This window comes from Pygoscelis adeliae, unplaced genomic scaffold, assembly GCF_000699105.1.
Source record: "Pygoscelis adeliae isolate BGI_AS28 unplaced genomic scaffold, ASM69910v1 Scaffold298, whole genome shotgun sequence".
NCBI classification, from domain to species: domain Eukaryota; kingdom Metazoa; phylum Chordata; class Aves; order Sphenisciformes; family Spheniscidae; genus Pygoscelis; species Pygoscelis adeliae.
Window position 1 is genome coordinate 3,015,941 of NW_008825303.1, and position 22,144 is coordinate 3,038,084.

Sequence of the window (22,144 nt, forward strand, 5' to 3'; positions counted from 1 at the left end):
TGTTTGGGGAGAAGGCGGGTTACATGAGAACAATAAAGTTTTAGAGGTCACTGGTATCTATGACAACTATCTGTTTTGCTTTCCTCCTCCAGCTGTCTTTTTTGTATCCATCAGCATCGTACCAGACTTTGAAAAGTCTGCAGATGCTCACTGTGACACATTTTCAGTTGCGTATAATCAGAATTTCATTTCTTCAGATGGCTGAAGATGTATTGATGACTATTTCTATAATTTACTAGTGAAACTATACACTTTTAGCAAGTCTAATATATTGTTGGATAATATTAGATTTTATATATATTAGCTATATTAATTACATATATATATATTAATATATTCAGGTTCAAGTGTTTTTACCAAAGAATTAGAGTGTTTCAAATACAAGTGAGCAAAACAATATATTCTCTTTTACTCTACTACTGTTACAACTCACTGAGTTATTTTGATTGAAATTCTGCTCAACAAATATACTTAGAAAAGAAAATTGCTTTTAAAATATAGCTACAGTATAAAAGTTGAAATCAGATTATAGGAATTATTGGGTAATCTTTATAATAGGAAGTATGTCTTTTATGGCAAGCTTATATGAATGCATGTATGATATGCAGGACCATGCAGGCAATGGGCATACACAGTTGGCATAGAGAATGCAGAGAAAATAGTGAAAATTATGGAAGCTGACTCCTAGGTAATTAGGAGAAGAAACTGATGGAAAGCACACAAAAAAACAAGTCCAAAATTAAAAGACTCATGGTTTTCTGTATTTCTGTGTCTGCAGTTTTTTGAAGAACGTTTCTGTTTGAGAATATAGCATTTCAACAGTCGTCTTGACTACACACACAAACTACTCTTACTATGTTAAGAGTTAAAGCAGTTTGTTCCTTTCTTAAATCACTGCAATTTTTTTTCTCTGTAGTAAAGGTAGTTTAGAGAAGTTTCATTATTTTTTTTTAACCTGATCAGGTCCTGGACTCTGCTGTTGAAGGCTTCCACTTGAGAGGATTTACTTTTCACTTCCTGTAATATCTTCAGTGCAGCAGAGTGGTTGTTTCCATCTGGGAAGCTGGAGATTAGACATCTGAAAATCACAGCAGTTATCCTCAGAAGTCCTGTTGTTAAACCTTCAAATATCTGCTTATTTGCACTTCTGCCTGAAGTAGCATTATGGTCATCCGGAACACTAACCTAAGTAAAGAGAAAAAAAGGAAAACCAACCAGAATTCAGTAAAAATAATCAAAGTTTGAAGCGAAACACTTAGAAAGTTGCATATGAGTACACCGAGAATAATAATAAAGTAACATATTCTAGCAGTGCTGATGGACATTAAAGTATTTCAGGTACAAGAACAGGTCTTATGCAGATAATATAAGCTGAAACAGAATAAATCAAGTCAAAACAGAGTTTAGTGTATGAGAACTGAAGGAAGCCTTATAGCAGCAGAGTGTTTCATTAGTACGATTGTGGTGTTCTTGTGCATACACAGGATTTTTGATGAGTCACTAGCAAAAAAAAAAAATTTTTAAACTTGACTGCGAATAAACAAACTACTGAGATGATTCATTTTGACTACTACATTGCCTTACCACGAAGACATATTAAATGTCTAGGATACACAAAGTATTCAGTAATACAGAGGTAAGATAGCTATTTTCTGTGGAAGGAACAGCATTTACTGTTGCGTGGTAATCCCCTACTTGACTTTGGAAAAACACCATGTACCGTCAAGAAGGCTACTCAACAGTTTGAGTCCTAAACAAACACCTCTACAAAAGTGAGTATTTTGAAAGGCAAAAGTTCTTGTGACACAGCAGGTACAATTGTGGCTCTTCACAGAAAAAGGCAATACACTTTGCAGGCAATAGGAACGATCTTTTCAATGAGATCTAATCCCCGATGGACTTTCTCTTTCATAGCAAAAAAACCAACCAAACAATTACAACACTATTACCCTGACGTAAGCATCCTTCCGAAGTATTTTATGTGGAATTTCAATGTTAGAAAAATTACAGAAATTTTTACCAAAACAGCGAGATTGATTGTGATAAAACTCAAACCATAACTAAGAAAAAAACCCAATTGTTTCTGGAACAGTACTAGTTTGCCCTTGGGAAAGAGCACATTGAAGTATCTGACCAGTAGATATAGACAACCCATGGAAAGGCCACAGGAGGTGCCATCTGGTAACAACGGCAAAGGATGCTGGGGAATACAAAATGTTTCCAATCTACAAGGAGGTATTCAGTTGTGTTGCTGAGCTTCTGCATAACTGAATTCAGAACAAATTATATTGCCTGCTGAGGTACACAAAGAGGATGATACACAGCTGTTTTAAGACAGTGAAAGAGGGCAACCTTCACTGAATTGAGACAGATGAATTACAGTGGTTCCCCTTCACACCTGAAAAAGCCTGCGAGAGAATTCTCTTTTCCTAGTAAGCGTCAGAACTTCTCAGTCAAACAGTCTACTACTAAAGCTAACCCAAAGTAGCTAAGTATTTCAAAGCGCTAAGTACTCCTCAAAGGCAAGACGACCCTTAAGGCAAGGCTCCAAATCTTTCCTAATTCACATGTCTCTTATCCATCTTTTTTTCAGAAAGAAAGAGAACTGCTAAATCTTCCAAAGTCTACAAAAACGAAGAGAGTCCCGATTTTGTAGAAAATGAAAGGCAGTTGAAGTAGAAATTTCTGCCAGGGAGGGATGGAGGCAGATAAAAAACCACCTATCCTGACCAAATCTGATAAGAATCCAACTCCCCCCGCCCCCCCCAAGCTACAAAACAAACAAACCCCCAAAACAACTTAAGGAACTATCTTGAGAAGACAGAAAAATTGCACAAATTCTAGGGCACAACCTAACATTCTGGAACGTCGTAAAGGACGACATAAATAATAGAGTTCTAAAAGATGCAATGGGAAATGCTTTCCACCCACAAATCTCAAATTAGGCATGCAGAAAGTCTGAGCACGTTTATGGATGCCTTCATATTTTAACTATTAAGGACAGCAGGAAAAACATGTCCCATGAGTAAGGCCTGAACATCTCAATATAAAACATTGCCTGATGACCACCGCACTTGTCCATCAGATGTCAGTCACTTGTGAATCACATTAGAAGCACGACATGCAGTTCTCTCTGAACGAACCTCAGAGGAACGGAATCCTATTTTTCTAAATCTTTAAACTAGAGCCCACTCCTAAAAAAGGCAATGAAGTTCAGATGTATAACACGTAAATCTGAAGACAAATCTGTATGCCGGATACAAATCTGGAAGGAAATCCTCATGGAGAGCGTAAGTTTCTTTTTTTTTTTAATTCTATTTTATTTTTTCATTTCTGCAGTCCAAGATAACTTAAACCAGCTGAAATACTGTTTGATCACAATAGGGCAGAAAGTGAAGTGTGCATGTAAGTCCTGCAGTTTTACAGGCAGAATATTGGCAGCACAGATGCATCAGTCAAGACACGGGGCTCCCAGGTACATTCACTGTGCTTAACTGGACTCCATGTACCAATAGACCTCTGTGGAGGCACTTTTATGAGACAGCTCGAGGCTTTCAACACTGTAATTAGTGATCAATATTGGCTGACATTTTATTTTCATTCCAGTTTAAAATCATTTACACTTGGTACATGCAAGCGAGGTCACAGAAAATCATTCCTCCCTGTATAGGTATCAGGAGGGATTTGGTAACACTTGGTGACAAAGAACAACATGCGCATTTCTTTATTATTCATTAGCTCTGAGCCTTGTGTTGGTACTTAAAACTCATTGTAATAGTCTGTTTCTGGTGACGAGCCAAGCGAGCAAGTGAGAAGTCTTTAGCTGCTTATTCAAGTTCAATAGGAAAAATAATATTATGTTGCTCCAGTAACTTCTGTTGACTAAAATAATTCATGCCTAATGATTCTAATTGCCTACTGAAACAGATGGATTAAGCTTTGCAATGTATAAATCAATTTAAATGTGGCCACTTTGTACTAGGAACACCAAGTTTTAAAAATTGCTAACAAATGCTACTCACTGCTTTTTCACCTAAGATACAAAATTATATATAACTTATTTCTTAAAAGATTTAATAATATTTTGCAGTAGAGCTTTCCATTTGCTGTAATGAACAGTACTATAAACAGATAATGTCTGTTTTTGTCTTCTAGTTGAAGGTACATAAGAGAACTATATTTTCTAAGCATATAGCCCTTAGCTACACAAGTTCTTGCTTCAATATAAAACCGTTCTTCCTAATTTGTAAAATAAATAGATCTGGCACCCAATACAATCATTTATTGCAGAGCTGATTTTTTACATTTGATTTTTGGGGAAAGTGTGTGTGTGTGTGTATTATATAAAGTGAGAACAAGTATGGTTTTTATACTGTGTATGTCAAAGAGGAGATAGAAGGAAATACTGTTTTACAGAAAAGGAGTAAATTTGAAATTAGTTCCTACCTTTAATATTTTCCATTTATACGAACTCAAATGAGTGATGAAAGATCAGCTCTTTTACCAAAGAAGTAATTAATGGGATAGTGTGAAAATGTGTTGAGATTTATGTCCAAAATTAATTGGGGTGCTTGCGAAAGTGATGTATTACTTCGCTTGTTGATTATTATATCAAGCAAGGGGGTAGGAAACCTTAAGATTTAATAGTGTAATTATGAAAGCTTTCAAGCTCTGGTTTCTTTGTGTTGATTACACAAGGAGTTAATGATATTCAGAGAAACTGTGTTTGCTGAACGCAGGCTTTGGATGAGTAAATGTTAAAATATTCCACATTTTCATTTCTGAGGTTTAATAGGTTTAACAGTTTAACTGACACAAATCTACAGGTACGAGTACATGCTTAAACTGACTTGTCAAGTAATTGGTATAAAACATTTTTAAATCACCACGGAAAATCAGGAAAAATGTAACTATTGTTCAATTATTTGACACATCCAACATCTCAACGCTATTTTAGCATTTACGATGACTGCCTATGCTGGGCCTAATCAAGACTCCTACTTTCTTTAAATCAGTTCTTCAAGCAGAACGCTCTGATGACCAGATTCTCAGCTCTGGTACAGTCTCCATACGACTGTTAAGCCATTCAGCAGACAATTCCCCTTGTGTAGGGATTCCCTTGCTTGTGCAGAGCTGCCATAAACTCTTCAGCTCTGCCCAACATGTAGGACTTAATCCTGCAAGATGCTGAACAATATGGCCCCAATCCAGCAAAGCACTTAGGCACACATTTAATATAGCTGAAAATGTTACTCCATTCTGGCTCACGTCACCAAAAGTACCTCTGCATATCAGAGCACCTTTTTTTTTCTGCTAACAAAAAAAAAAAACCAAACAAAAACACAGTTTCCAGTTAGCAATGTAGAGCTGACACTGAAAACGCATTTATGTTTTTATTTGTCTCATAAAAAGAGATCCTTCACAGCCATGAAGAATTTTAAATATGGAGCTGCTAAACCTAAATGGAAAGTCTTCAAACCTTTTGAAGCACCCAATTTCTGCTCATTTGGTCAGTTACGTTGTATTCTTCTCCCATTAACAGTGGTGATTTTGTGCTTTTTGCATGTGTAAGTCATTGGGCTTGCCTCAAAAACACTCTGGAAAACATTTACTTTCAAAACAGTATCTACAGAATGTCAGACTTTCTACGCAGTAACTAGTGAACTAAAGAAATGGAAATGGCCCGGGAAGTCTATGGGCTTAAGATGGTGCAGATGAAGGTTCCACTGTTTAAATTCCCTACCCCTAAATACTTTAACATGTCATTATTTCTCCCAGCCCAGCCCTATTTTCAAGATTTACTACAGGACTAACACACTGGCTTCCTACTGAAGAAAACATAAGTTTTGAACAGAATATAAGTTTTCGGTCTTTTAAAAGTTACGTTGTTAAAAAGAAAGGAAAAGACATGAAGTTTTTGTGCTTTTTTACATTGCCAACACTGACTGAATTGCATTAGAAATGACCCGGATCCACAGAGCCGACACCTAACTGAGGTACTTTTTTGCCAGCCTTGATATCTCTAGGTGCTGGTCCTCAGGTCTCCAACCAGAACCGAAAGCAGAGGGAGAGCAGGTTTTTTAGACCTCTTAGTGATCTGGAAGGTAGAAACTGCCCACGTGGTCTCGTTATTAGGGGCTAGGAGTAGTGTCAGTGCCACAACGGCTGAACACGATGGAGACAGAATGTAATTTCAAAATGGACCAGAGCAGTTGAGAAGCACGGACGTGCCTGTGATTTTACGATTCTTATCGTAATGTGCAAACATAGTGCAAACAAAATGAAGCCGCCTTATTTGTTGCGGTACAGAAGATTAAAAAACTGACCACAAATGGTTAAGAAACTAGCAACGGGGATAGGACGTATACTGTCATTTTGAAGCACCCAAATTAAATGGCAGCACATTCCAGTGAAGAAATGGTGGAGAAAAATTACTTCACTGTGACTAGATAGCCAGATTAACTTAAACCCAATCAAAGTGATTGTACTTCATGAGTACAGTTTCACACGCCGTTTGCCTACAATACGGTCCAGATTTAAGCGCTATATTTCGGAGAAGAAAAATGTAATAAGCAACTCACTTTTGATCTCTACATTTGTTTGATCTCTATTTACGTTGCAGTGTTCATTTCACATGTTTTATTTAGAATTTTCAGATTTTATGCATTTAAAGATTGCCTTAAAAAAAAAAAAAAATCATAGTGATCCAGTTCTAAATTTTCAAAATTTCAACCAGAGCTATAAATGGCAACCAGCTCTGGCAAGTCAGACTGCTGGAGAGACTGGCAAGACTTTTTTTTTTTTTTGCTTTTCAATTCTGAAATCAAGCCTGTATGTTGCATGTTTACATAAAATTATCTCCTTAAAGGAATAAAAATAATCTGATTCTAGCCTTTAGCAATTAATCTTAAACAAAAACAGTCTAAAAATTTTATTGCATGTGCAGGATATTAGCAATAATGCACATGAATAAATGAAGTGCACTGCAGTGACTATCTCAAGCTAGTCATTTGCAATTCTATGTAGCATGCAACTCGAAAACGAAGCAAGAAAGAATCCATGTAATTTTGCTTATTTATGTGAAGAAGGAAAAATAACAACAAAAATGTCTCAATTTCTAATTCTTAATAAGTATTGATTTGCATCATGCTTTAACTGATAACAGCAGGTATGCTATGATGGCAAAGATCTGAATGAATGCACAAAATCTTCTAAGAATTTTTACTGGACAAGGTGGTCTTGTCCAGCTTGTTATTCTCAAAAGCTTTTTGAAATTTCTCTTTGATCTATTGGAGAACATGTAGTTAGAAAACAAACTGTCATGCTTTTCTTATCATGAAATCATAAAAAGACAGATATCCAAAAAAACCCCATCTGTTTATTAAACAGATAAAATTATTTACAAATGCAGGCACAGATACGTATGGTTTACATATATGGCTTTTTCAGATATCTTCATGGAAAAGTACACGACAGCTGTCACTTGACTATAAAAAAAACCCCAAAATAAAAAACTATCCTTACATGCTTACAGCTCCATGTAATTATTTGTTTCTCTCAGTATGAAACCTTCCAAAAAATACAATTAGAAAAGTTTTCGTTATTTCACAGCTATCTTCTAGGTACAGGAGACAAAGAAGAGCAGAGCTAGCAGTCTGCAGACAAATGTAGTTACAACATGAGCACACAACGGGAAAGTTTGATCCATTAACCACTGAAACCAGGAGACAGGCTGCTACTGACCTCAACAGACACCGACTTAGGCATTACCTGAGCTGGTAAGGAGGCTAAGAAAGGTAAAATGGTAAGTAAAGTCTACAGAAGGTTTCCTACCAGTCTGTTTAGGTATGAGAGAAAGGAAGGTCTAAACAGGACACTTTTAATAATTAACTTGGCCAGGCTTGATGTCACAAAAAAACAAGAAATACACTACATTTGTTATTCTACCATTTCCCATTGGTACCCAAGCTTTCACTGGAGAACAAGTATTTTTGTTTTTTTATAATTCTTCAAGTAATATTTTGAGGAGAAAAATGTTAACACCTGTGTAAAGAAAAACGAACATTTTGACACCAATGAGAATTGTTTTAAATTTCGTTCTTCAAAATGTATAGCTCTGAGTTTTAGCAAAAGTGAAGCTGACATTGCATTCAATTTTGATGGATAAAAGCAAAACTAAAACCACATTAAATTGGTTGGAAGTAAGGTTCATACTTGCTGTATTTAAGAATATATTTAAAGGTATCTCAAAACTGGATTCCTTCTGTATTCAGCAAATACTGGCATACTTGTTTAATCATTTGTTAAAACCTTGCAAATATACATTCTCATTTATTACTTCTGGTATTACTTGGGGTTTATTTTCCAACAGTAAGTGGGAATACGCACAACACAGGCAAAGGCAGCATCATACAGCTCACCAGACCAGGAACACTGCAGGGAGTTAAATTCTTTGGAGGGGTGTCTTTTAATATTTTGGTATTCAGAGCTTGATCCAATTAAAAAAAGTGCTCTCCATTTGTCCATTTCTTTTTCGTAAAAAAGAAGAATTCAAACTTGATCTGATTTATTTTATTTTCAAGAGTGAAAAATCAGGGTTAGAAAAGCAGCACTGTATTTATTTTTTTGTACTTAAATACGTACTTCATGGAACTACGAAGATATCCTAGTTTAAGGGCCAATTTTGCCTGAAGAGAACACAAGAGACTTTATGCAGAGGAAAGAAAAGTCCACTGTGGATCATGGGAAACATTAAGCTTTAATTACAGTTTTGCTGCAATTCAAGGGTAGTATTTGGCAACAGACTGAAAACAGCTCTAAGTGTAGTGAATTTTTCTTAGGTAGTATCTCTGATCTCTAGGTGGCCAACATTTCCTAAGAAATACCCTCTGTATTTCTTCGGGAAAGTGCAGGTCGTTTGCACAGTGCTACACTGAGAAAAGGGAAGGTGTTTGGCATCAGAATGAATCTTGTCACTTGTGAAGTGCTGAAGGATTTCATCTCTTGTGTAATTACCCACGGAGCCTGTGCTCTGGCTCCTCAGCAGAGAGCCAGCAGTGTTGTGACTGGCCCAGCACAATACACGCACCTTTCACTAAGTATATTTGAAATCTAATACCTGGAATCCTCTTGGAAAGATTTGCTGAAGAACAATGAGCTGGCAGCTACTTAGAGGAGAATGCACAGGTTGCATGCGGGTTTTCTTTGTGTCAAGGACCTTCGGACTATCTTTTTAAAGTGTTCATCAACAGTCCTATGGCTTGTTGATTCTAACGGCGTCATTTAAATTATTTAAAGTATGTACATAACTTTTCAATTAACAAACTGCTTGGCTCATGAAAATACAGACACACAATTTATAAGTAGAAAACCGAGACTAAATATCTTATGATGAGCAGGCCACTATGAATTAAAAATGAGTTTTCAAATAAAATATTTAATGGCATTTCAAATTAAATGAAACATTGGAAAATTAAAACTTTCACAGTTAAAGAGTCCTGCCATTTAAGCACTTCAGAATTCAACCTACAGCAACGTATTGACCTGACTTATATTCCCCATACTGAAAAACATGTTAATCAAACACACGTGGGCAACTCATAATATTCTACACTTTAAATATTACTATAGAGTGAATTAAAGAAGAAAATCTCAGAAAACATTAAAGATTGAACACTGTCCACTCACTAGAGCTCCTGGAACATATGCTTTTGCAGAATTTATTAGCAGAAGCAAGTACATCCGTTTGTATAGAAGTATAGTAGATACAGTTACCAAATATACACAACAAAAGAATATTATTCTTTTGAGCTTTTATTCTCATATATCTCCTGGTGTTGTTCTCCTCTAAATACTCTAATATGTTTGTGAAGCATATAAAAATTTCTAAATTAAAATAGGTATTTTACGTACCGTAAACTGGTGTATCAACACGTCCATCAGAAAAGTGATCTTATTGCTAAAAAGAACATAGGTGCAGTTTTCTGCGCAATTACTGCAGGTGAGGCTGTAAGCATTTACTGTATTGCAGAGTGACCTAAAAAATCAGAAGGAAAGAAAAAGAAAAATAAGAATGTTACTTTTTTCTTTGGTAAATTAAAAGCAAATAAATGGAAGCACATCACAAAACAACCTTTCAGCAATTCACATTTGTTTTCTTAAACTTGGGATTCCAAACAGAACTAAAAATTTACATGAAATCAATTAAATAATTAATAACTTCAAAACAGTAAAGCCATACTTATCAGAAGTCACGCACTGTATGGCTACTGGACTCTTCCGTATTTGAAACTCGGTTTACATCTAAGTAACATTGGAATATGCAATTTTGAAAAGCCTGAGCTTTCCTTGTAATACATGATATTAAAGGTATTTTCATCAGTATAAATATGCATACACATGCATTCTCAGTAAATTCATACATGCATTCTTAGTAAAAACCTTATATAAATTAGGAGTGTACTACAAAGGCGTAACAAAACTCACACAGAATGTCAGCTAATTTCATAATATTGATACGTAATATTCTTTTCTTGTGGCTTATGGTTATATCACACAAGTAATTTGGGTATAAGGTCCCTTTCCTAGCACAACCTTCAAGAAAAAAACCCGTATGAAGTAATTCAGAGTATACCAGAACCAGCTTTAGAGAGAGGCTATTGTGCAGCGCCTGTGAACCAACGCAAGGAATGGAGAGGACCGAGTAATTTGCACTGAGCAAGCAAAACTGAGCAGGTGAAACTCCTGTCCAGACACTTCTACTGACATGTTGTGAACCACTACTGTACAGAGCCTTTAAGCGTTAGTGTATAACTACACTAGCAATTGACCTACACCTATGGCTGGCGGGAAGAGGTAACAGGTTTGCAATGGTAAGAACAGAAAATCATAAACACGAGTCACAGAAAGCTCCAGATGTACAAAACACGACCAATTGTTCTTTGCATCATGTGCAGTAATTTCCATCTGCTCCAATTAAAGTGTTCTTCTCAAAACAAGATCTGCAGGGAAGCTGGGACCAGTCCTATAGAAGGACTATATATACTATATACTATACTATATACTCACAGAGAAGATAAATCTGACCACAGATAATACTATTTCAGAATAAACACAAAATTTATTTCTTTAACTTTGCTTACTACAAAAGCTATCACTGTTACTATACAAATACGCACACACACACAGAACACAAATGCATCATAAACATATACAATAATAAATAAAGATGGCTAGAAATTCAAGTTGTTTGTCTAAAGTAAACCAAAAGGAAAAGAACTTTTACTTTGTTGGGTTTTTTTAACATCTGAAAAAATGTGACTAAGTTCAAATAAGCTCCGTAGAAGAAAATAGTCAGCACTGTCAAAAGGTCATACAAAAGTGGGACTGCAACAAACAAGTTATGGTACAGAAATCATCAAAGCTGGTATTTAACATAACAAGCTGCAGACTAACTCAACATACTTATAGAGTTGAGTTTTATGCTTTATTTTTCTCCTAAAACATTTTTTGAAACAACAGTTATTTACATAATAAGGCAGGCTGCTTTACTGATTGCTGTGTTCATTGCTGTGGCATCTGATTACTTAGCATGGCTCCCCACGGTTGAAATGGAAGCATCTTATATATACATTGTATTTCTCAAGCCAGGAAAAGCTGGAAATGCTCAGAGGCCAGAAAATTTAGAGTAAAACTTTTTTCATTTGTATTTCTGGATTGTCTTTTCTTCAGCTTGAGAAATCATTTTGAATTTTAAAAAAAGAAGTGTTACGTTGCTTGGTTTGAGTTGTAAAAACATGAAGAACATTTATACCTTTCCTTTGCTAATATTCTGAGTATCACCATATTCCCAGTTATATTAATTTTACCGTACTGGTAATTAATTTTACTCTACTGCCCAATTAAATGAGTTTTAATCTGCAGTTCACATGATATGAAAACAGTATTAAAACATTATTTATTGATCAAAGGCAGGTTAATTTTCACCTATTTCACCTAATTTTTACCCTGCAAGGATAATACCCATACAAAATCGAAGTAGCATGTTTCATGTGCATTTATTAAAACCTGCCATGCAACAGGATTCTCTTTTCCTATCCTGACTATATAAAGGTATTTATTTCACTTTCCTCAGTAATGCTGAAAAAAATTTTCATTAGGCACCTACCTTTACTTTTCACAGAAGATTATTCCCCTGTGTAGGTGTGTTTACAGGGAGAGAGAGATATGAAACTATATTGGTAGCTTCTATTTTCAGCTGAGAAGAAAATACTTTAAATCAGCATCTGTCATTTTATCAGCTGTTATAAAATAAAGATTAATTCTATTTTAATATAAACATTATAATTTACCCAAAGCGTCAAATATGGACTTGGTGGGTTAACTTACAATTTTGACAGCACTTCAGAGTTTCTGAGGTGATTTAGTTAATTCACTGCAATAATGTTTTTTGATATATGGGATTCCTAATTCCTAAGAGGATCATTTATTTTACATCTGAAAACACAGAAACTTCCCACTTTATATATAGAACAAATTCCACTGTAATAATGCATCATGCTTTTGCATTTCCCAACTGAATCTCATGTCAGAAAAAGTACTCGCATTTTCAGAGACTCAAATAATGCATTTGAAAAGGTGGTGTAAGCAAATGGATGTCAAATTAATTTTTCACAACAATAAAAAGGGTTCTTCTAATTGATAACATAAGCTTGCTAACTACGGTTTGTCTAAATACATTCTAATCACGGCACGCTCTGAACTATGATTCAGTTCCACAATTTTTTTTTAATTCAAAATTGGAAGTGTCAGCACAGAAGCCGTCCCCAGGTGGTTCACAGTGTTAAATGGCAGATTAAAGACAGCACAACTAATTTCTTTACTTTAATCTTATTAAGGGAACAACAGCTGTCAACTGTCACCATTTCTGCACACGGCCTCCGAGACAAGCGCAGTGCTGCGAATGTCAAGCCAGAACTTTACTTAACCACCAGTTAAAGTCTCTGGGATGAAAAACTCAATACATTTCTTACTATTTTTTCCCCTGTTGGAAGCTCTAACTGCTCTTAATTCCAAAACTTTTCTCTCAAAAGGTATCAAAATCAGTTGAAATAGTAAAGTATGAGCCTCACGTAAAGCAGCTGTTTATTGATTACTGATGTTGCTCTAAACTTTGTATCACACCCGCAAATCAGCTTTAAAGCTATGTTAGACAGCATGTATACTCAAACCACATAAGAAGTCTGCCCTCTGATGTAAAGCTTTTCTTTAGAGTAAATCCAATTATAAAAACACTCATTCTGGTACACAAACTTTGATCCAAAAAAGAAATCTGTCTTTAAACTAGACAAAAATATGCATCTGTATGTTATATTTATTTTACATGAGTACAAAGAAATAGGAAGAGGATTCATTTTCATCAACATCTTCAAGCTAGATCTCAACAGTTTATATGTATGTACGTGATTTTCTTTTATGCTAGCACATCTTCACTTTCCTCAATTTGCCTGATATAAACAAGTTGACAAACTGTAACTTTTATTCAAAATACTGCGGCAGCAACAGTATCCAACCGTGCAAAACTAATCCACCATAGTGCACCAGGATATGTAAGCAAGAACTCACAGCTTTTCTTTATAAAAATCAGGACATCATCAACATATAATAATGAACCTGTTTCAAGTGTAAAGCTTTTTCACATTACTTTCACCTTCTGAAGATTATAAATGAATGTACGTTGATTATCAATGAAGAAAATAACCCCAAAAGCTCGATTTTGCAGAGAAATAATACAAAACTAAACCTTAGCAGATTTAGGATGAGTTAATTCAGTAGCAAACTGTTCATTTTTAACCAGTCTGCATATTACGCAGTACTCTGATGGGGAAAGAAAGCGATCAGCATTGGTATTTAAAAGCTGAGTTGGAGGTGAGCTATTACTGAAAAACGGTGCACAGAACGGCTGTATAGTGGAGTGGTTAAAAAACCACCAAGGTAAGAATATGGATTGAAACAACAACAACAGATTGTTTTTAAGGTAAAAATACAAATTTTAAGTCTTGAAGACTATACAGGCCTTTATACTTCACTCATGGGGCCTATTACAACATCAGGAACCTTCAAAGATTCATAATCAATTACTATTTTGTCTGTATTTTACATTATTTAAGGATGTCTGATTTTAAAAAAAAGGGCTCCAGCTGAAGCCTAGTCACAATTAATAGAGAGAAGACAAAATTCAGCACCAGTTCTCCTTCAAGACACTTCTGAAAACAGATTGGAGTTTGATTCTGAGATGTTACTGTACTTATGAACAAACTATTGCATGACAAGTGACAATCAAACAATTAATTTACCCCAACATTTACAGGTGTGATAGAATCTGAAAGTCTTCTGCAGAAATTTTCCAGTCCCTGGCTTATCAATTTTTTCATTGCAAGGTCTGGCTCGCGGTCCAAAACTTTTGTAACAGTTCACAGAACTCCCGTCAACAATAAAATTTGTTCCTATATTGCACAGGAGGGCAATATTGCTTTAGTCTTGAGCTCTGTGAGCTTGAAATCCAGCTCTGAGACAGGCAGCAAGAATACATCATGGAAAGAGACAGATGCTGCAGGTTTCAGATGTTGAACTTGCAAAGAGGTCATTCTCTTTAGAGTATCTTTATATCCTTGTACCAACTGCTAGTTTGCAATGAACCTTTCTCCAGAGGGAATAACCTTACAAGAAAATAAGAAAGCTTGTTTTGCACTTTACGTAAAACAATTTGTGAACAATCCTATAGAACTGCATGAACAGTAACAGCACAGCTTAAGAAATGTATGCTCATAAATCCAAGTAAAAATTACAAAGAACAAGCTATAAAACACCAGTTCTCAGCTCAAAATAATTCTTACTGAAAAAAGTAATTTGAATCAATGCCATCCATAACATTATGCGGGCACTGTTTTCTGCTTTTTAAGTATAGAATTACGGTTTGAGCTTTTTTACCCTGATAATATTTGCTTTAAATAAATGATGCAAGAAACTGTATGAATAGAGAAGACACGTTACAATCAAACTGACTTTAATCATGTCTTAACTTCTAACAAAAGTCCTCCTTTGTTCCTTACACAACTACTGCTAATTTCTACTTAAAAATGCTGGCCACCCAAGGAACTCAAAGTATGTCACCAATGTTAATTAAACAAACCCTACAAACCTCATTTGTCATCTGATTTGTTACAATTTTCAAGGCCAGTAACATGTCATGGCACAAAGGGGCTAAATGAGTTGCCCATAGCAAATATGCAAGGCAACACGGGGATGAGAATCATTTCTGGTCTTGATCTTAAGTCATTAAACTGTTTTGCTGTGCAGTTCCCATTTGCTTTTCAGTAGAAGCATAAGAAAAATACTGTAAGACTCCGAAATCCCTTGAAATTCCGCTGAATATGTCTTATTTTGTGGAGAACTGAACAAACTCAGGAAAATTACAAAATGCTACTTTAAGAAATAACGTGGCTGGACACTAATTTGTATGTTAACACCAATAATCAAACCTACTATAATCCACTGCTTTCTCTTTTCCTTTTTCAGTGATTTATTTGAAGGGAAGAAAAATTGCCCCAACACCAAATGTATCATCTGTCTCATAAATGTCACATCTTTTTCACAGCATTTGCCATCCTGCTGGTCTACCTACCAATCTGGACAGTAGTACAAAACAACAAGCATATTGTTAAATCTTTTGATAATAAAGCTTTATCTTGTAGACATGGGATTAATGTTCTGAGCTGCACCATACTGCCAGGATTTTGGAGAAAGAGAGATGTAGATAATAGCCCATGTAATCTCCTCACCTACTTGTAAAAAGCTTATCCTCATCACAAAACAGCAGACAAATTCCCAATTTAAGATGAGTACAAATGGTTAAACATTGCAAGAGCACACAAACAATCTTAAGTACAGTAGTGTCCTTTAGCAAAGCATATTTGGCTAGGGGAAGACTGGAGGGCAATTAATGAAAGGTCTTAATTCAACTTCTTTCCACAAGGCTTTGTTTTGTCTTTAAGCAGAGAAAACTGCTGCTTCGCTAGATTCAAAGTTTAAGAAGCCAGGATGTAACTTGTATTAGCACAAAAGAAAAAAATAATTTCAAACTCATTTCAAAAATTAAATGAGGAAAAATGTGATACAAATTTTCTTCATTTAAAGAACTAAAGATATCTTATGATTATCCTTTGGTTTTGAAACTCTCTCAAACATTCTGTATTTAAAGCAACACATTAGAAGCATTTCTCTTACATACTTTCAGTGAGACCGTATGAATGTGCATTAACATGGTTTCTCTAAACCAGCCACGTTTGTGCCTGTTTCAAACTGCAGTCCCACCCCCCAGAACAGCTGCTTGCTCTCGACAGTTGAGTTGCAGGTTCTGCACAAAGTATGTTCTTCTTTATCAGAAAGAAGACCACAGCAATAGCAATAGAGGAGGCTCTGCATCACATGCAGCAACACCAAGTTCACTGTGACACTTCTAGCAGACTCTAGACTCTGCAAGTTAGACTCAAGCAGTTAGACTCTTGCAGACAAAAACTGCATGAGCAGTTAAGAGCATGAGCTTTAGAGCAAGATCCTGCGTCAAATTACGTGCAACCTGATGTATAACTTCCAAACTGCAATACTTTCAGATGCCTACAAACCTCACTACTTCATTATATTTTCACAAATGTCATGAAATAAAAAACAAATGCAAAACATACTAGCCAAATAAAATTAATAATGTGGACTTACGATACTTGGGTCTATCAAGAAATGGGTAAGTTAGGCAAAAACATGTATTTTCTTCTGTAAGAGTTAAGCTTTTGTCCAACATCCAAACTAAAGGCCAGCTAACAATGTTTTTTGGTACAACACTTCACTGTTTCAAAAGGAAAAGGGCATTTGCAACTCAAATTATGAGAAAGAAATTAATATTTGATACCAAAGTATTTAAAACAAGCTCAGTGTATCAGCTACTGATGCATTGTCTTACGATCCAGTGACTAAAATAAGATGGATGTTTGCGAAAAGGGCACAGTCTAGTGGAAATTCTGCTGCGTTTACAGAATTTAGTTTTATTGTATTTTTTGTCTTTACCTGAAAAATGCGCTTTCCATATAGTCACATAAAGAAATGGTTAGTAAAATATACATATCCACAGTTTCCAAAGGTGTGAAGTATCAATGTACAGAGGATTCACATGAAGAGTAAGTGTAATTTACGACTCCAATTTTCAGTTTACCATTTGTATTGAGAGATTTCTAGGGGCAAACAAACCAGTTATTTTTCCAAGAAAGAGGCTTTCAGCACTTCTATAAGGTAGTACACTACGATCAAGAATCTCTTCATGAATTCATTCACATGTTCCGACTACTGCCTAGCACCGGTTGCAGAGTGGGGTTCAGTTTGTCACCCAGGACCTAGGAGAGCAGCTGCCACCTGCAGCAGGCTGCTCAGCTGCTTCTTCCTTCTCGCATAGCCGCGTCCAACGCAGTGCAGTTTAACATGGCTGCTCACAGATCGCTAAGCGCAAGCTCAAGACCATCTTTTCCCTGGGTAGCGTACACCCTCACAGGGCGATGTATATATGGCTGTCATGCTTCTAAAGAGAGCGAGGCATTTGTGAGCCTGGAAGCCAGCATTCACAACAAAATGAGTTAAAATAATAACTTCTCACCACTGTACAAGTTAAGAAAGAGCTGCCCTGCATATAAAAGTCCTATGGGGAAATAAATTATTTTTTGGAAACTTCGTATTTCAGGGGCTTGAAGCAGAGATTCATGCATGCCTTTTGGTAGTGAAGTCCTTTAAAAAAAATAGATTTCCTCAACATTTTCATATTTTCAACATACTTGTAAAAGCCTGGTCCACCAATTACCACCTTCTCTACATGTAGGGAACGCTGATTAATTACTCTATTTTGATTAAGTGATAAGACATTCAGTTATTTGGTTAGACATAATACATTTAAATTGGTCTTTTCTAGTCTTGCAATTTGTTTTCCTTGCAGCCAAAAAGCAGTTATTCTATTAATGTTAACTGGAGACTGCAATTTGCTGTAAAGTTGAACGACACACTGTACTTCAGCAGTGGAGCTAAATTCTTCAGTAGATTTTTTTAACATACAAAGCTGTCAGAACAGTTTATATTAATCTCTTTTCTGCCTTGGTATTTCTTTTGGAAATACAGATAGTTGAAAACTTGTGTTAATAAAACACTGTTTAAAGAACTTTTGAAAGGTTTAAAAGTTCTTTTTATAATTCAGTCATGAATAGGCTCAGGAATCTGAGAAACCAGTTATACTGGTCTGAAATAGGCATGAGATAGACAGTAACTGTCATAGAGAAGAGAACCTCTGATAAATCTCCTCGGATGTTTTTTTTGTTATACAAATGTAGCTGACATGGGGCTTTATTTATCATCACACAAGTTCCTTTGAGAACTAATACATCCTCATACTGTCTTACAAACTTTAAACAAAGTATTTTCAGTAACGTAAACACGATATTCTCAAACCTTCTCAACAAAGGTTGCCAAAGTGAGACTATTCCTAAAATGAAAGAACAAAAATCAAAGTCGTATAGAAGACACATATTCTAAGAATTTAAAGCTAAACTTAACCTAAGCTTTACATGGCCACGCAGTGCAGCCCTTGCCCTTGCAAAGATTATCCCACATTGATGACGATAACTCAAAATTCGACCCTCTGCAAATTAACGAGTCCAAAGGCTGCTGCTGAGCTCCTCACCATAGGACCAATTCAGGATTGCTCATTAGTGGAGCTGGCTGGACTTGCAGCAAATGCATTCTGCATGACTTAGTGGGAAGGCAGGAATTTTATTCTCTTTGAAGAGCAAAGTTAAGATATCAAAAGCATGTTTTTTTCTTGGTGTTCCTTCCTAGTGCTTCACACCTGGCCCATAACATATTAATGGACAGTTTTAACCCAAACCCACAGATTGTAGTGCTTAAATTCAAATTATTACAACATTAAAAGATATCTACAAACAAACGATGACAATGGTACACAACAGTATATTCCTGGGCTGGGTTCCTCTTGTACTAAAACCGTGCCTAGCTCTGCTCTGAAAGCACATATGTGCCTTTGAATGGATAAAAATTACAGTTAAGAGATTAGGGAAAAAAGCATGCTTTTGAGTTACCAGTTTTTGCAGGCATTCTGTTTAGTCACCACCTTTTCTGGGGGACTTAGACTAAGCCCTTCTATTCTTACGTGCTATAAAGAGGAATTCCTCTAATCCACAAGAATTTTGATTTACCTGTTTGTAGAAGCCCCTTTCAGCTAGCAGTATCTTACAACTGTTTCATTTTAAAAGCAGTCAGACTCCAGTGAATTACAACCCTTTAAAAAATTCCCCCACTTCCCACTAGAGATCTTTACGGACTAACTTCAAAAGATATGTACCTCCTCTTCTGTTTAATACAGTTTTCTCTTTTCTCATTTGGTACAATTAGGGATGCCACCGCTCAAATATATCATAGCTAGAAATAAAATCACCAAGTTAGAAAACCAGAGGTTGAGTGGAAATGTCTTTCACCTTCCATGGCAGTGTAGAGTACAGCACGATTTTTTTTCTTTGAAGTTCAACACTGGACTATGAGAAGAAGCAGCAGTGAAGCAGCAGATGTGAAATAAATATTCTAGTGATTCCAAGTGGCAAATGAAGGACCGATCATACTTACTTGAAAGGAATCCGTGAAACTGCATTCAGATTGGTGGGAGAAGTCACCGCCTGAAGAACATTTTCAAGGGCAGTCAGTCCTCCTGCAGCCCGAAATGCTATTTGATCTGCTGTGTTCTAGATAAACACAAACACAGAGGAGAACCAACAGAAATTGAAGAAGTTCCTACATAAAAGATATGCCTGATAGACAATTGTCCTGAATTTTATCAATGCAGAAAATCCTTAATACATGTATTTATCACGTTGAACACGTCTGAAAAAGAGCATTTTACTGCCAGTGCACAGGAAAGAGTCTTTAGAGCAGGAGTTGAAATTCTCAGGTGCTATTTTTTTTCAAAGATCATACATGCGTATCAAATACTATACGCATGGTAATACAGTTGAATACCATATTTTCTGTAATGGCATATTGTTATAGGGATTTTAATTTTAATAAAGTTAATCTTCATCTGTTGCTGTTACCCTTGTAGCTATACTTTATAATATACTTTTTATATGATTTAAAGAATATAGACAATCTCTAGATGGGTACTTCCTCTTCCTCACAAACTTTGGAGACAACCTCCAGCCTTGTTCCCCGATTTCTTCATTGTATGCATAAAACAGCTTAGGCAGATCACTTTAAAACATGAGTACCATCATTACATTGATGATACTTGGTTACATATTTCACAGAATGTGGACCCCCTAAGTTCAGTCACTGCTCTGGAAGAAAGCCTGACAGCATCACCAGTGAGATGGTGATTATTTTATCCTTAATCTTGGGAAGACAGAAGTGTTGCCTGACAGATACTGTTGAGGATGCAAGCTGGTTAGATTTTCTGGCTTCTCAAATTAATTGCTTGGAGTTTAAGAATCGGGTTAAAAATCTGGATGTGATTTTGGTAAATGTTTCAGTCATGGCAAACTATAGAGGTAAAGTTTGAAAATGTCACCTAGACGATTGGTGTAGTTTATCTCTTTAGCAACTCCAACTTATTACCCCTTCAGGTCCTTTGTCTAATCCACTGCTTGCAGCTTATTCAAAATGCAGCAGAATGAATGAGTATTTTTAGCTTTGAGCTATGACATTCACATCTAGCTTGTTCTTCATTCGTTACGCTATGTTACTGGTTATAAATGGAAAGATTCAGTTTAAACTAGTTTTGTATGTGTTCCTAGCTTTCTAGATTAGCTTTTCTTTATTCTAGGTGTCCCCTTTGAACTTCCACTTAGCAGAATCATTATTCCTACAGTTTGCAAATGACTGAGTTTTTACTGGAGCAGGTCCAGGATTTTAGAACTTACTCATGCCCTTTTCCTTTCATACAAAATTGTTTTTATGTTCTACTGTTTAAAATAAAGCACGTAAGATCCTGTCCTTCTCTACTTTTAAGTTGCTAATTTTGTGTAGCTTTATTGACTGTTTGTATTTACTCATCTTAATTTCATCAATGATGAGGATATTCCAATTAATAAGAAATATTTTCTTTTTCTTCAATGCCGCAAGCACTTGGCATGTGGGAAAAAATGGGAAGTGCTCTATAAATACAACCATTATTAGTCCACAAAGAATGTATTATACTACAACAGAAAAAAAAATGTATACTGCATAACAGAAAGAACTCCTAGTGACTCTGCAATAAAATCTTTCTTTGAACAATTAGAAATATAATTAAGCAAGATATAATATGATTTAGAAGAGCAACATTTCTCCCTCTGAGAATTGGACATCAATATGTAAACACAAAAGTACGTTTTTTTTTTTTTTTTAAATCACACAACTCCATTAAGTTTCTTTCAAACAAACATCTATAACAAACACCTATATTCTATTTAAATTACTTGTTCCAAGCTCCAGAAATACTGTTTAAACAGGGAAGTCAGATATTCAAAAATAAACCATTTTCCACAATTAATATGAACTGCATGTAGATTTTTAGACAGCCAAAAAGGTTTACCTTCAAAGGAATAACTAGCCTCAACTGAATGGAACTCTGTGCGCCCATTCACCAAGCAGTTAAGACAATCAACCAGTGATTTCCTACAGGTTAACTGATAATTTCTAGCAGTCAATTTTAGTCCTGTTAGCCTGGTAAGTGTGCCTTAACGGAAGAGTTAATTTTGAGTTTCACTCATACATCCCTCCTTTACTTCCTCTTCCTCCCTTCCAACCCCCCCCAGAAAAAAGCCTCCTTAAGCAACCCTCGGTTGGGGACCTCTGATACACCACCATGCAGCACCTGCGCGTCCAGCCTGCGGCGTGACTGGGATAGAGCTGCAGTAAGCACTGCCTCCCCTGCAACGCCTTCCACCAACCTCCTGATAGAGCCGTAAGGAAAAGACAACCAAACAGCGAAGAAATAGTCCTGCCGCAAATCAGATAATATTATTTGAGCACCTTGGCTTACAGCCACAGTTCTCAAACTTTCTCCTCT

The 22,144-nt window shown here is 35.9% G+C and overlaps 1 protein-coding gene across 1 annotated transcript in view; it reads right to left on the bottom strand.

Moving 5' to 3' along the window:
• SCAPER (S-phase cyclin A-associated protein in the ER) overlaps positions 1 to 22,144 on the bottom strand; it is a 258,080-nt gene that overhangs the window by 38,284 nt on the left and 197,652 nt on the right. Inside the window, exons 24-26 of the mRNA XM_009330071.1 lie at positions 19,726 to 19,841; positions 9,913 to 10,036; positions 956 to 1,185 (exon numbers count right to left, since the gene is read on the bottom strand). Of these exons, the coding sequence (XP_009328346.1) occupies positions 956 to 1,185; positions 9,913 to 10,036; positions 19,726 to 19,841 (470 nt within the window). The remainder of the gene's footprint in view (positions 1 to 955; positions 1,186 to 9,912; positions 10,037 to 19,725; positions 19,842 to 22,144) is intronic.